The sequence below is a fragment of the Nannobrachium achirus genome (genome assembly GCF_963921795.1).
Source record: "Nannobrachium achirus genome assembly, chromosome: 5".
Lineage (NCBI taxonomy): Eukaryota > Metazoa > Chordata > Actinopteri > Myctophiformes > Myctophidae > Nannobrachium > Nannobrachium achirus.
The window spans coordinates 18,096,867-18,111,028 of NC_137814.1; the positions used below are offsets into that span (position 1 = coordinate 18,096,867).

Below are 14,162 nucleotides of genomic sequence, written 5' to 3' on the forward strand. Positions count from 1 at the left end.
CACCACCCCCCACCCCCGGAGGAGTGGGAAGGCCTGCTGTTCCATTACAGGATGATGGAGGACCGGTCCTGGGGCAGAGTGTTGGCGTTCAGATAGGCCCACTCTGCTCATCAGCGCTAACCGATAATTAGCGCTCCGCTCCACCCCTTAATGATCATCGTTGCTAATGCTAATTACACCGCGGCTCCACCTCGGCTGTCGTTGGACCTAAACCGATAATTATGCAGCGCCGCGGGTCCCTCTGGCTAGCGGCTCAACCCCCCCCCCCCCCCCCCCCCCCCCCCCACGCTCTCAAGATGAAGACCCATCGTTTGATTTCCGCTTTCCAATGTGACTGGCGGAGTGATAGCACTTTGTCATTGACCGGTAATGGAATAAGACATTAAACCCCCAGCCTCCCCTCCTAGGCAGCGCCGCACTTTTTTTCTGACAAGCTCATTTGTTGTTTTGGACCCCCAACCCCCCCCCCAAACTAATGTGCCACGGTTTTATTTACCGATTACACCCCGTAAATAACGCTCCTCTTAATTCCCCCCTCTTGAGTTGTTACGGGGGGGAAATGGGGGATTGTTCCAGTGCAGTGGCAGAGCCAGACAGCCAGTATCTGGATTCAAATACTCTACAGTACAGTATGTAAAGCAGAGGTGATTGTGTCATGAAGAGTAGGGGAGTCGTATTTGTTGTATATTTGTCTTTAATCTGGAGTAGTTTCCAGCCAAGCGTCCCACACTATTGCAATGTTGAGAAAATGTATATGTTGCTATATTAGTGGTGCCCAAACACTTTCAGGTCAAGGACCCCTAAAATGATATGTATTTGGCTGTGGATGCCCATCTCAAAATATTTTGTTCCACAGACCTCCTTTAAAAAACACACACACACACACGCACGCACGCACGCACGCACGCACGCACGCACGCACGCACGCACGCACGCACGCACGCACGCACGCACGCACGCACGCACACACAAACACACACACACACACACACATATATAATATTCAATAATATTGTTTTTCTTTTTTTTATAGCAGATCTACAAGCTCGAATTGATGTGCGATGAGCTTGTATATCGGGGCAATCTCCCGGTTTTTATGGGTTAAGTTCCTTTTTATCAGTATTGCAATGAAAACTTATTTTAAGTTATTTTTAAATAAAAATGTTTTTCTTTACATTTATTTTTTAACATTAATGTTATACTATCAAAAATCTTATACTATTAAGATCTTAGTATTTTGCCAATTACTGTATTTAGGGGTTAATATAGAATGTCCTCACAGCCAACCTGTGGGCTACATGCTCACATTATGCGGGCCATAACAACATTCCCTTTAGATTAGAATAAATTTGAAAAACAGGTGGAAATTGGATTGTGTGGCTGCCTGCATGGCCTCACTGATTTACCACCACTACTCATGCAGTAAATTATTCCTCTGACACATGTGGAAGAGGGAAATGAGCAGGGGAAGCTAAAAATTGGCACTTATTCTGGTCGAATATCTTGACGCTGTCAGTAGTGCGACAAAAAAAAGAACCTATTCCAGCCACTTAATCTGACACAGAGGCAAAAGGAAGCGTAGAAATACTGCAGTGTTATGTCTTTGCGACAGAAGACCAATTGTTGACGTTCTGTCTGCTCCTCATTTGGACTAACTACCAGATTCGTGCAGCTTGGATTTGATGGCCAACATAAGGAGGCCTGTCAAAAACGGTACACTCTTCTTCTAGCCATGGAAGACATTATATCGTCTGGGTCGGGTGAAAACCTTGTATGTCCAAAACCGTTCGTTTTGCATTTATCATTTTAAAAACGAGTGAAAACAGCCGATCTACAAGCACACAACAATGCCTCGCTGTGCGACAGTGTCTTCTATGATGAAGCAGGGCTTTACTTTATGAAAAGTTAAGGCTGTTTTATGCGCATAAGACAAGTGTCTCTCAACTGACATAAATAGCATTTTAACAAAACAGTGTCAACAAGAAGCGCTCTCAGAGTCATATGATGAAGTATAAATGACTGTAGGTTGCTTTAGTTTGGGGCTGAAAGCCAACATTTTGTTTTTTGAATATTATTATTTCAAAAAGAAAAACACATTCCCAAAAAAGGAGTCTCAGAAGTAATGTTGGAGTTCCTGTTGGGCAGATCTTTATGCCCATATATGGTGTTCCATCCATGTTGGAGTGCCTGTTGGGAAAATCTTTATGCCCATATATGGTGTTCCATCCATGTTGGAGTGCCCGCTGGGAAGATCCAGCGGCGGCGGAACGTACACGCAGACTACGCATGCTGCGTAGGGCCCCGCCGACCATAAGGCCCCCCACCGCCCCCTCCTCAGCAGAAAAGAACTACTGCTGCATGGTTAATCGTTTTCAAACCGAAATCGCGATGCGAAATCCCGCAATTAGCGAATCGCAAAGGCCACGGTTTCTCTGCGAAGTAGACTTCCCAATTATGGAGACGTTTTAATTTTTGAAATCCCTTCATAATTGCCTAAGGAATGATCAAATCAAACTGTGGTGACTTTCTTTGCTTCCGAGCATCCACACCGCTGAAAGTGAAAGTGAATTTGGCACAGTGGCCACTGTGCAGGACTCTGCCAGTGCGTGGGAACTAGGGGTGCTGCAGGTGTTCCAGCACCCCATGGGGAAGTTTTCATTTTTTTATTTAAATAAGAAAAGAACAAATAAAACATAGCAAAAATACGTTGCCTGTTGTTGTCGTTTTTTATTTATTCATTTATATATATATTTGTATTTATATATATATATATTTCCATTATAAAATGGATTAAAAAATTATAAAAAATATTAGGCCTATTATTTTTCAAACATAGCAAAAATACGTTGCCTGTTGTTGTCGTTTTTTATTTATTCATTTATATATATATATTTTATATATATATATATATATATATATTTCCATTATAAAATGGATTAAAAAATGATAAAAAATATTAGGCCTATTATTTTTTCGCGGGCGCTCGCTACGCTCGCGCCCGCAGGAAGGCCCCATAGCAGAATCACGCTTAGGGCCCCCATGGACCCAGAAACGGCTCTGGGAAGATCTTTATGCCCATATATGGTGTTCCATCCATGTTGGAGTGCCTGTTGGGAAGATCTTTATGCCCATATGGTGCTCCTTGTTGGAGTGCCCGTTGGGAAGATCATTATGCTCATATATGGTGTTCCGTGTTGGAGTGACCGTTGGGCAGATCTTTATGCCCATATATGGTGTTCCATCCCTGTTGGAGTGCCGGTTGGGAAGATCTTTATGTCCATATATGGTGCTCCGTGTCCAGGCCAGTCTGTGATGTCAGTACTATCGTCAGAGTATGACGTCACAGAGTACGACTATCGTCAGAGTATGACGTGATGTCAGCATGCAGACAGACGGTTACCATGGCGGTGAAACTGTGTAGTATCAGTGATGTCAGCATGCAGATGGTCAGACAGACATTCGCTAAATTAATAGTTAGATAATAATCTATCCAATTTATATAGCGCTTTTCTCTGTACTCAAAGTTGGTTTAGGCTACAAAAAAAAAAACTTTATTAGGAGCATAACTAATTAGTAAAAAGCTAAAAACTATAATCAAATAAAAGGCAAAAGGTGGGATTAGAATTAGAATCTTCCCCACATTGAAGCACATCTTTTTTTCTTCCAGATCCTGCTGCATCACCACTCGGTCCACGAGATCAGCTACATCGCCAAGGACACCAGGGACCACCGGGCCTTCGGCTATGTCTGTGGGAAGGAGGGTCACCACAGGTTTGTGGCCATCAAGAATGGACAATCAGTGAGTATTTCACCTCAGGGAGGTCAACCCGCCATCAGCAGACGTGGGCTGTATTTAAAGGTATCCCTGGCTAATTAAATAAGCCAACTATGCCTTATACATTTTAATTGTCCTCTATGTCTAAATTGTAAAATTTCATATTTTGAGAATATTTTCTAGAATCTTTCACTCAATAGGGGCAATGCCCATTGCAAGTTGATGATGTCATTTGTCCATGTATGGTCTATCCCTATGGAATTTATGCAATGCATGTGAAAAAAAAGTAATACTTCCTATGGTTAATATGAGGTTAATATTAAAATCAATATTCTAAATGTGTTTTTTGCACATGCATTCCATAGATTCAATAGGGATAGACCACACGTGAACAAATGACATCATCCACTTGCGACAGGCATTGCCCCTATTGATCGAGTGAAAGATTAGCTATTTCTATAATAAGTCAAATATTTAAGGTGTTTTTAATTTTACATTGTAGTTATAGAGGGCAATTATAATGTAATGAGCCATATTTGGCTTATTATCCAGGGATCCTTTCAACTACTTTAACCCATTTAGGCCTAGAATTAGAAGGATTAAAAAGACACTTATAGAATCGGGTCAAAATTCTAATGTTCACGACTTTTCAAAAATAGCAGATCTACGAGCTCGCAGCGCGGCACTGTGAGCTACTTACTGTAGAAACCTCCACCGGCTGTCCGTGGGTGAGTGAGTGAGTGAGTGAGTCAGTCAGTCACACTTTTGCCCTGCTCATATCTCCACAACCGTTGCCCCCATCCATGCCAAATTTTGCACACACACTCCTTGACTGCCAAACTACAACCTCCAAGGACCCCCGGAGCCCCAGGGACCCCCAGGTCCCTGGGGGACCCCCAGATGTAAAAAATGACCAAATGTGCTCACACGTCACACGTCACACTTTTTCCCTGCTTATATCTCCGCACCCGTTGACCCATCCATGCCAGATTTTACACACACACTCCTTGCCTGCCAAATTACAACCTCCAAGGACCCCCGGAGCCCCAGGGACCCCCAGGTCCCTGGGGGACCCCCAGATGTAAAAAATGACCAAATGTGCAAAAATGACCAAATGACCACCCCAACGGGGCTGCTCACGGGGAATTCCCGGGGACCACCGACTCCTGGTGCTCCAGAACGGATGCAAAAGTGGTGGCGCCCCCAGTGGAGGACCCCCTGCCACTGCAGCGCACATAAAATGCCGTAACTCGGGCTAGGAGCGTCCGGGAGAGCCGGGGCCGGTACCTATTCGTCCGCCAAGGCAACGCGGAGACCCCACCCCTCATTTCTCACATGGCCCTATTGTAGCGCCACCTTCAGGCCGATTTTTAAAACACATTTTTGGACACTGCTCCTACAGTTTTTGCCCTAAAATCACGAATATCACTACACAGCATGTCTACACTCATGTCATCAACATGGATCAGGAAGATTTTGGAAAAACAAATTTTTGCCCTATTTGTGGAGATAAGCCACCTACGGTCGCTTATCTCCCGATTAGGGAGTCTTACTGGTTATGATCTCTCTGTTTTTGAGGTTTCTACCTGGAGGCTGCCACCTTGTGGGTCAAAAGTGCCAGTCCAAAAACACAGATACAATGACATCATAGAATCAACCCCTCCCCTAATTACCATTCACTCAACACTGTGGGTGTGGCTAACTTCAGCTGGGTCACCACCCACCATGACAACCAGGCATACTAATGAACTGGCGGGTGTGGCCACATAAAAACCAAATTTTAACTATTTCTGTACACTTTTTTTTGGAAAGAATCTTCCTCCTGGTATAATCATAATACCTGATAATCATGTTTTAGAGGGGGAAAAATCATGGCACCCCATCTTTAAGCTCACAACACCATTTTTGCTATTTGTCGTACGGTGAGGTGTGTTATAGGGATTAAGTGGTTCAGTGCTTGCAGATCAATCACCTCTAAATATGAAAACACATATGTGGAAAACAGGATGAGTCATCCTCATATTCATATAATTACCCTTCTCTTCTCAGATAGCTCCTCCTACCTCTCATTGTCCTCTTCTCATGGGTGTCGCACCAACATCTGGGCCCTGCAGGGTACAAGGATTCACTCACATTTTGTGCTTTAACTATTGAAAAATAGCAGATACACAAGCTAAGCTTGTAGATCTGCCTTTTTTTTTTTATCTTGAAAATGTATGCAAGTCTTTGAATATTTCAAATCCTTCTGAGGTTTTGTGAAAAACCTATGTTTCTATGTCAGTGGTGCTCAAACTTTTTCATGTCAAGGACCCCCAAAATGATATGTATATGGCCACGGCCCCCCATCTCAAAATATTTAGTCCCAGGGACCCCCAGAAGCGAAATTTGAGTTAGAAAATACATATATTAAAACATTTTCACGACTTTCCAAAAATAGCTAAAGTATAAAATAGTTAAGGCCCCTCCAACTTGGGCCCTAGTAACTCAGTCCCACTTTTCCCCCCCTTGTGACGCCCCTGCTCCTACCTCTCGTTGTCCTCTTCTTAACACACTATTATTCATCTCTCCCACCACTTTATCCCCTCGCTTTACCTCCTCCATTCTCCTCCCTTCGTCCCTTAATTGGATATACACGTCCACTGGGACCCTCCCCCCTAATCTAGACTGAGTGGCAAAACATTGAGCAGCATGGAGCATTGGAGTTGGAAGTGCTAGTTGCAAATCACTCAACGGCCCTGCATACCACCTGTTTCTAATTGCACATAATGCAGGAGGCAGCAGGATGTTGTGTTGTTGAAAACGAGTGCTTCCAAACTCTGACACTTAGAAAAATAAAAAACCTGCACAGAAAGTCTTGACAGAAAGTAGCTCATAACTTGGCTACAGTGGATTTTTATGAAACAAAGATTTTGCAGATAGAAATAGGATAATTCCAGCTTTCAGTACAGCCACAATGTTGGTGAGTTTAACTTTGTTTAATACAATCAGATAGGACTTTTCTGTTTGGATGTATGGGCTGTCAATGGCAGAAATTAGTTTTATGCCACTCAGTAGGCCTTCCCACATAACTTCCAGCAACAGTGATGTCACGTTCATACCCTCTATTCCCCACTTGCCCAATGGTTAGAGGGGGGAGGGGCGGGCGCGCCGAGGCGTTCACTGTACTTCCGGTTCATCCACAGACAGTGTCGTGTTGTCATTATTCTCCGTTAGATAAAAATGCTTTCTTTTCACCTTTTTCTACTTTTATCACTTCTCAAAATACGTTTTATTTGGATGCTTCATCTTTTTACCGTTCATTTTTTTTGTTAGTGTTGTCATCGGTTTTTATTTATAAAGGGAAACAAGATATGTATGCTACAGTCTTCACACAGCAGAGCAGACAGAGAGAGGTAAGATAACGCTATTATTATCATAAAATACAGCAATCTATCTAATAAAACATTTGTTAATTGTGCTTAGCAGTAGTGTCTGTTAGTGTTTGGGCCGGGGTCTTTATTTGATGTAAAGAAAGTTTAATATTAACGCTAGCCTCATTAGCATCTTAGCTCCGTCTATAATAGGCTACATCATCAGCTATAGACTGTTGGTTCTCTAAGTGGGGTCCGGGGACCCCCAGGGAGTTCCAGGGGGTCCCCAGCTAAATTATAGTTAGGAACCAAATGGACCCTTAGGGGTATGTAACTGTACAAATCATTTGGTTCCATTTGTACACTCTGAGTTATGCTAACATGATTTCCATATGGATCCTTGAAATTAATTTGTGTCATCATCATGTTTGTTCACCCCTATAGACTTGTTTATATAACTTTAATTTTTTAACTAAAATATGAACAACCTCCTGTTTCCAGACAACCATAGGCTGCTAATTGAGCCAGATGGCTCATTCAAAGACCCATTTAAGTCATATTTCACAACAAAGTATAAAGTTAAAAATAACTAAATTGTTCACAGTGGAAAAAAATAACACTTTCTTTCTTACCCTTTCAGGTCTTCACGGTCTGCAATAAATGTCCATCAATAAGAAGAATTGTAATTCATTATGCTGCTATATATTTGTTTTCAGCTTTAATGTATTCCCATAGAAGTATATAATATTCTGTACTACTAACCATGTGCATCTTTTTCGATTAAAACACATGAATGACATGTTTACGTCTTGTGAATTATATCAGCTTTATTCAAATGCATTCAGACAATACAGGCAATATCATTTCACAGGCAATTAGTCTTTTATTTAGGAAAACAATAGAATGTAGTCTTGTATCAGCTTTATTCAAATGTATTCAGACAATACAAGCAATATCATTTCACATGCAATTGGCCTTTTATTTAGGAAAACAATAGAATGTGGTTGTGGAGTATTGTATTTTGAGGGGATTTTGTTTGCATATTGTAAATTAAATTGAATAAGGGTCTGAATAATGTAGGTGTAGCTATAGTATAGGCAAAGACAAATGTGTGTTGTGAATAGAATCAATAGTTGCCTTCCCAGTGACTTAAAGTACAGGGGTGTGAGTTTTCCTGAACCAAACAGTCGTCAACCTCCCTCACCACGAAAGACCAGAGAAAGTTTGATGTTCCTTCTTGGAGCTCTTTCAAGAGGGTGAACTCTCAAATCTGATTGTTGCTACATCTTGCCAGGGAACCCTGATCGGCTGATGTGGTCCATGTCATCGCAGTTCCTGAAAGAAAAAGAAATGTACCCAAGACTATGTATATTATTAAATGTATTTTTATGTATGATAAGAACAGATATGTACTGTTACTATAGCTATCATTTTACAATGTTAATGAAACTGGACTTGGTGAAAAGTAAAGTTGTTTATAACATGTACTGTAGACTATTTTTACATAGTAAAATCTTCCATTTTAATTTAATTAGAGAATACATTTAACCAAATGGACCTGTAAAGGTCTGCACTCAGATTGAAATTAACATTGAGGATTTTTACTCTACTTGTACAGAGATTGTTTGGTCCCCATATACTCGTTTGATAATCACCATATAAATAAGAGGTAATAAGAATTGACTTGTATTATCCCACATTCCCACTGACCCCCATTTAGGCCAGTGACCCCATAAGAGAACATGTTTACGGCTCTAGCAGTGATTCCCAACCATTTTAGTTTCAAGGACCCCCAGTTTGACATCCATTAGGCTACTGACCCCCATTTAATAGCATTTAGGGAAATGTTCTGTTTCTGTTTTTATTTTTTATTATGTTTGTAATGTAATGTATTGTTTTCTACCCTGTGGGCCCTGAGCCTGTAATAAAGTTTATATAAGTTTATATATATTTCTATCCCTGAGACCCCAGCTTATATTGTAAAATCATATGTTAGCATAACTCAGAGTGTACAAATGGAACCAAATGATTTGTACAGTTACATACCCCTAAGGGTCCATTTGGTTCCTAACTATAATTTAGCTGGGGACCCCCTGGAACTCCCTGGGGGTCCCCGGACCCCACTTAGAGAACCAACAGTCTATAGCTGATGATGTAGCCTATTATAGACGGAGCTAAGATGCTAATGAGGCTAGCGTTAATATTAAACTTTCTTTACATCAAATAAAGACCCCGGCCCAAACACTAACAGACACTACTGCTAAGCACAATTAACAAACGTTTTATTAGATAGATTGCTGTATTTGATGATAATAATAGCGTTCTGCTGTGTGAAGACTGTAGCATACATATCTTGTTTCCCTTTATAAATAAAAACCGATGACAACACTAACAAAAAAAATGAACGGTAAAAAGATGAAGCATCCAAATAAAACGTATTTTGAGAAGTGATAAAAGTAGAAAAAGGTGAAAAGAAAGCATTTTTATCTAACGGAGAATAATAACAACACGACACTGTCTGTGGATGAACCGGAAGTACAGTGAACGCCTCGGCGCGCCCGCCCCTCCCCCCTCTAACCATTGGGCAAGTGGACCATAGGAGTCGTTGTGAGCATGTAGATCTGCTATTTTCACAATAGAACCGTGTTATACAAAATGTAATGCCTCAGCTCTTAGTGCCCGTCAAGGTGGGGGGGTCCCCAGTTAAAATATGATCATTTTGGGGGTCGCGGCCTGAAAAGGTTGATAACCACTGCGTTACCCAACTCTTCCTCCTCCCTCCCCTCTCATTTGGATAGCATTCTTCCTCCATGTCCATGGCATCCCCGGCCCTCCTCTCTGTCATCATAATCCGCCCTCTTTTCTTTCATCTCTCCGTCTTACTGCTGTCCTTCATCCCCCTCCTCTTCCTCGCCTTCTTGTTCTTGAGCGCTGTCTGTTCTCCTCGTGATCGGACTGCTTTTGTCCGTTGAATAATCACTCCCTGTGGAGACGCTCCCATCTAACAGTACTCAGATGTGTGACCTTTTGACTGTACGACCTGTGCTTGAAGAGTGATATGCCAAAACGTCAAGGGCTCTGCTATAACACCACCGATTTAAACTGGGACTGAGTTTTTTTCTTGGCCTTCTATTGGATACAGAAATGCAGTTGCAACACATTGGGAGCTTCAAGCAGCTTTTCTAGGAAGACATCATGTATTTTTGAGCGGTCTCTACCGCTCCAACAGCAGCTAGCTTTTGCTGAACTGACGCCACTGCCTCCTCCTCCACCCCAGGCGGAGCCGCTCATCATCGACCTGCGCGACCTCTTCACGCTCATCTATGACATCAAGCAGAGGGAGGAGCTGGAGAAGAAGGCTCAGAAGGACAAGCACTGCGAGCAGGCCGTCTACCAGGTAAGGACCCAGAGGCGCCCATTGGGTACGGCAAGGTATGGCAAGCTGCCATACCTTGGCTAAAGGGGGAAAAAATTACATGTACTTCTTAAAGGGGCCACACCATAAAATTCAACATTTTCAATTTTTTCATGTATTTTATTATTCCCAATGTATTTTTTCCACCCCCCCAAAAAAACACAATTCGTTAACTTGCTAAGATTAGCAATTAGCAATTAGATTAGAAGATTAGCATGGTGCAAAGCTAAAATTCTAGCCCAACGACTGCGCCCCGTTTCCAACAAAGGGCATTTTGGTATTGCATCTGAAACGGCTTGGAATTAGAGAGAGACAGAACATGACATTTCAATATCCGAGCGGTTTTTAGGCTAAAACCTGTATAAAACTAGCCTAGTTCCAGACCCTGAATCGCTAGCCACACCCCTTTAAATTTTTTGTTTTAGCGATTCAGGGGTCTAGAAGTGCTCTCATTGAAGAGTCCTCCCTCGGTTGAAAATCCGTACGGCGAATCAGCGTCGTGAATCAGTGTCTTGTGATCAGCGTGGGTGGGGGTTTCCCAGAACTCATGTGTGTTTCCAAGTACACCAGCGCTGCCGCCGTACCGTACCGCGCATCGCGTCGCGATAAAATGCGGTAAATTGCGGTAAAATGCGATCGTATCGATCTCGCTATGAAACACCAGTAGCAGGCATGTTATGTTGTGTTTGATTACTAGTTCGTAGTGCTCCTATTCTGACTGTTTCTTTGGTTAGCAAGTAGCACTAGCAAGCAACAGGCTAGCCACTAGCCAGCCACACTATGTCATGTGTTGGTCGGTGAACCAATCGCTGAAGACTGCCTCTTTTTGGCAACGCCCATCCCTGCAATCGCCTTGGGGGAAAGCACTTTCAGACTGAATAATGAAGTGAAACGAAATGTCAATTCAGGCTGAGTGTCAGGCTAGTATAAAACTGTATTATGGACCAATATTTATATAAAATATATATTTTTAAAAGCATGGTGTGGCCCCTTTAACATAAATTCATCATGCCTGTTGCTAAGGTATGGCAACATGACTGGTGTCTTGCGCAAGACATCAGTCATGTTGCCATACCTTAGCTTTTGCTGAACCGACGCCACTGTAAGGACCGTCCGACGTGATTTCACCTCATGGCTGTGCTTAAGCCCCCGTTCCCCGAGACTACTCAGTGCAACCTGCTGAATTAGTCCCCCATTCAGGCAGTCACTCAATGGAAATCACTGTTCTTTCAAGCTTTTTTGAGTGGCTTTTTGCAGGTGCATCAAAGAATATGCAGTTGGCTGGTATGCTCATTTCCTTGGCCCACTCGAATGCCATAAAGATGCAAAGTCCAGGCTTTATTGAATATTGTTGTAAAGCGAGATTGTGCGTGTGCGTACGTGCGTGCGTGCGTGCATGCGTTTGTGTGCGGGAGTGTGAGTCTACTGTAACATGCTTGTATGCATGCATGTTGTAAAGTATAGGCCTATCGTGTAATATGTATAACGGTTTCAGTAAATGCCAGTGTCAGTCATTCTGTGTGGAATTTTGCTCATTTTACATTCAGATAATAAGTACCACTGCTTCCTTTTTCCCTGTCGTCCTGTTATTGTCACCTAATGAGACGATAAAACTGTCAAATTCCCATCAAAAAGCAGAGATTAACCGGGTGCTCAAGGGAGAATAAAATCTTATAGTAAAAAAGTGTGTAAATGGTGCTTCGAGGATCGGTGGGATTAAAACTTTGTAGAAAAAGGAGATGAGATCCGAGCACTCGAGGAGTTTAAAATAAAACAAAGTTTATTGTCTAAAAACCAACATGTTTCGACCTTGCGGTCTTCATCAGGGCAAAGAACTGGAGCACCAGACATACAGATCCATTAAATAGTGGCTATTCACGTGATGTTACTAATACACAGGCAATTAATGACCATTGTAATCAAGGCAACACCCAAATTAAGCAAGTGTGTGTGTGCATGCACACTGATTGTGTAGCCTGCACACCTACATACCTACAGCAGCCTACTGAACAAGATAGAATGAGCCTGCACTGCAAAAGCAGGAGAAATACTCAAAATCTTAATTATATAACAAATAACCAAAATAAACAAAGAAAATACATGCCAACAATAATAAACAAATAAATCAAAAAGAAAAAGCAAACAAAGAAATAAACATTGTGTATCATATCAAATAAGAAAGAAACCCAAACATACTATAGATAACACATGAAGTATATGTCCTCATTTAAACCAGGAGGGGTTAGAGCGTCTAAGGAATGTATCCAGAAAGTTTCACGTTGATTCAGTTTTTTGAGACGGTCTCCACCTCTGGTGAGGGGTTTGACGTGTTCAATACCTGTAATGCGTAAAAGGGAATCGTTACTATTGTGGACAGTCCTGAAATGTCTAGCTATGGGGTAGTCCAAGTTATTAATGCGTATAGCGTATTTATGTTCAGCCAGTCTATCTCTGAGCCGGCGTTTCGTTCTTCCAACATAAAATATATCTGGGCAGGTACATGTGAGTCTATAGATTACATGTGTAGTATTGCAATTTATAAAATCGTTTATCTTGTATACCTTCTGGGTTTTGAGGTCTGTAAAAGTTTTAGTTTGTTGTACATTAGAACAGTGAGGGCAGTTCATGCATTTAAAAGACCCAATGGGTCTTTTGAGCCAGGTTTCCTTTCTAGTGGGGAGCAGATGGTTATGTACCAACTTGTCACGTAAAGTGGGGGCTCTTCTAAAGGAAACCTGTGGCGGCTCAGGGAATACTGATCTTAAAGTGGGGTCACTTTCAATTATCGCCCAGTTATTTTTAATGATGTGACCAACCTGGTTAGCAACCGTGCTATATTGTGTGACAAAAAAGGGCCGCGGACTGGAAGAGTTCGCGCGTTTCTTTTTTATTAGCAAGTCTGAGCGCTTAATGCTCTTAGTCTTGTTAAGTGCGCGTGAAACAACACCTTTATTATACCCTCTTTCACAAAAGCGGTTGGTCATATCAGAGGCCTGGGTCTCAAAAACTTTCTCGCTGTCACATATTCTTCTGAGACGTTGAAATTGACCATAGGGAATATTATTAGTCAGATGAGGGGGGTGAAAAGAATCAGCTCTCAGTAATGTGTTGCGGGAAGTTTTCTTTCTAAAAATAGTTGTATGTACTGTCAAATTCCCGTTTGTGGATCTCCCCCTCTCTCTCTCTCTCTCTCTCTCTCTCTCTCTCTCTCTCTCTCTCTCTCTCTCTCTCTCTCTCTCTCTTTTTTCTGCTTCCTCCTGCTCTTTTTCCGTGATCTATTGCAGCGATTCCCAACCTGTGAGCTTGTAGATCGGTTATATTCTGCTGTGCACGGAATTATAATACAGGGTTAATTGGTTAATCAGACGATTAAGTGATTAATCAGGATCCCTCCCCCCCTCCCTCAAAATCATGTCATTTTGACAGAAATGTCCACCGAAAGCTAGCATAGCGATAGTCTAACCTAACGCGGACATTCTATGGGGCCCGGCAGATCTCGCCGGGTCCTCTGGGTGTCTCGAAATGACACGGAGGGGGACATGACTCCTGCTGCTGTCCGCTTTGAGTAAACGAGGAAGTGATCCGCGGTGGAAAACAAGTGATAAATCATAGCGATTTTACA

General features: G+C 42.2%; 1 protein-coding gene across 1 annotated transcript in view; it reads left to right on the top strand.

Annotated features, from left to right (window-relative positions):
* Nucleotides 1–14,162, top strand: part of dab1b (DAB adaptor protein 1b) — a gene marked incomplete at both ends in the record, with an annotated part of 69,464 nt that overhangs the window by 33,434 nt on the left and 21,868 nt on the right. Inside the window, 2 exons of the mRNA XM_080725590.1 lie at nt 3,668–3,799; nt 10,403–10,522. Of these exons, the coding sequence (XP_080581716.1) occupies nt 3,668–3,799; nt 10,403–10,522 (252 nt within the window). The remainder of the gene's footprint in view (nt 1–3,667; nt 3,800–10,402; nt 10,523–14,162) is intronic.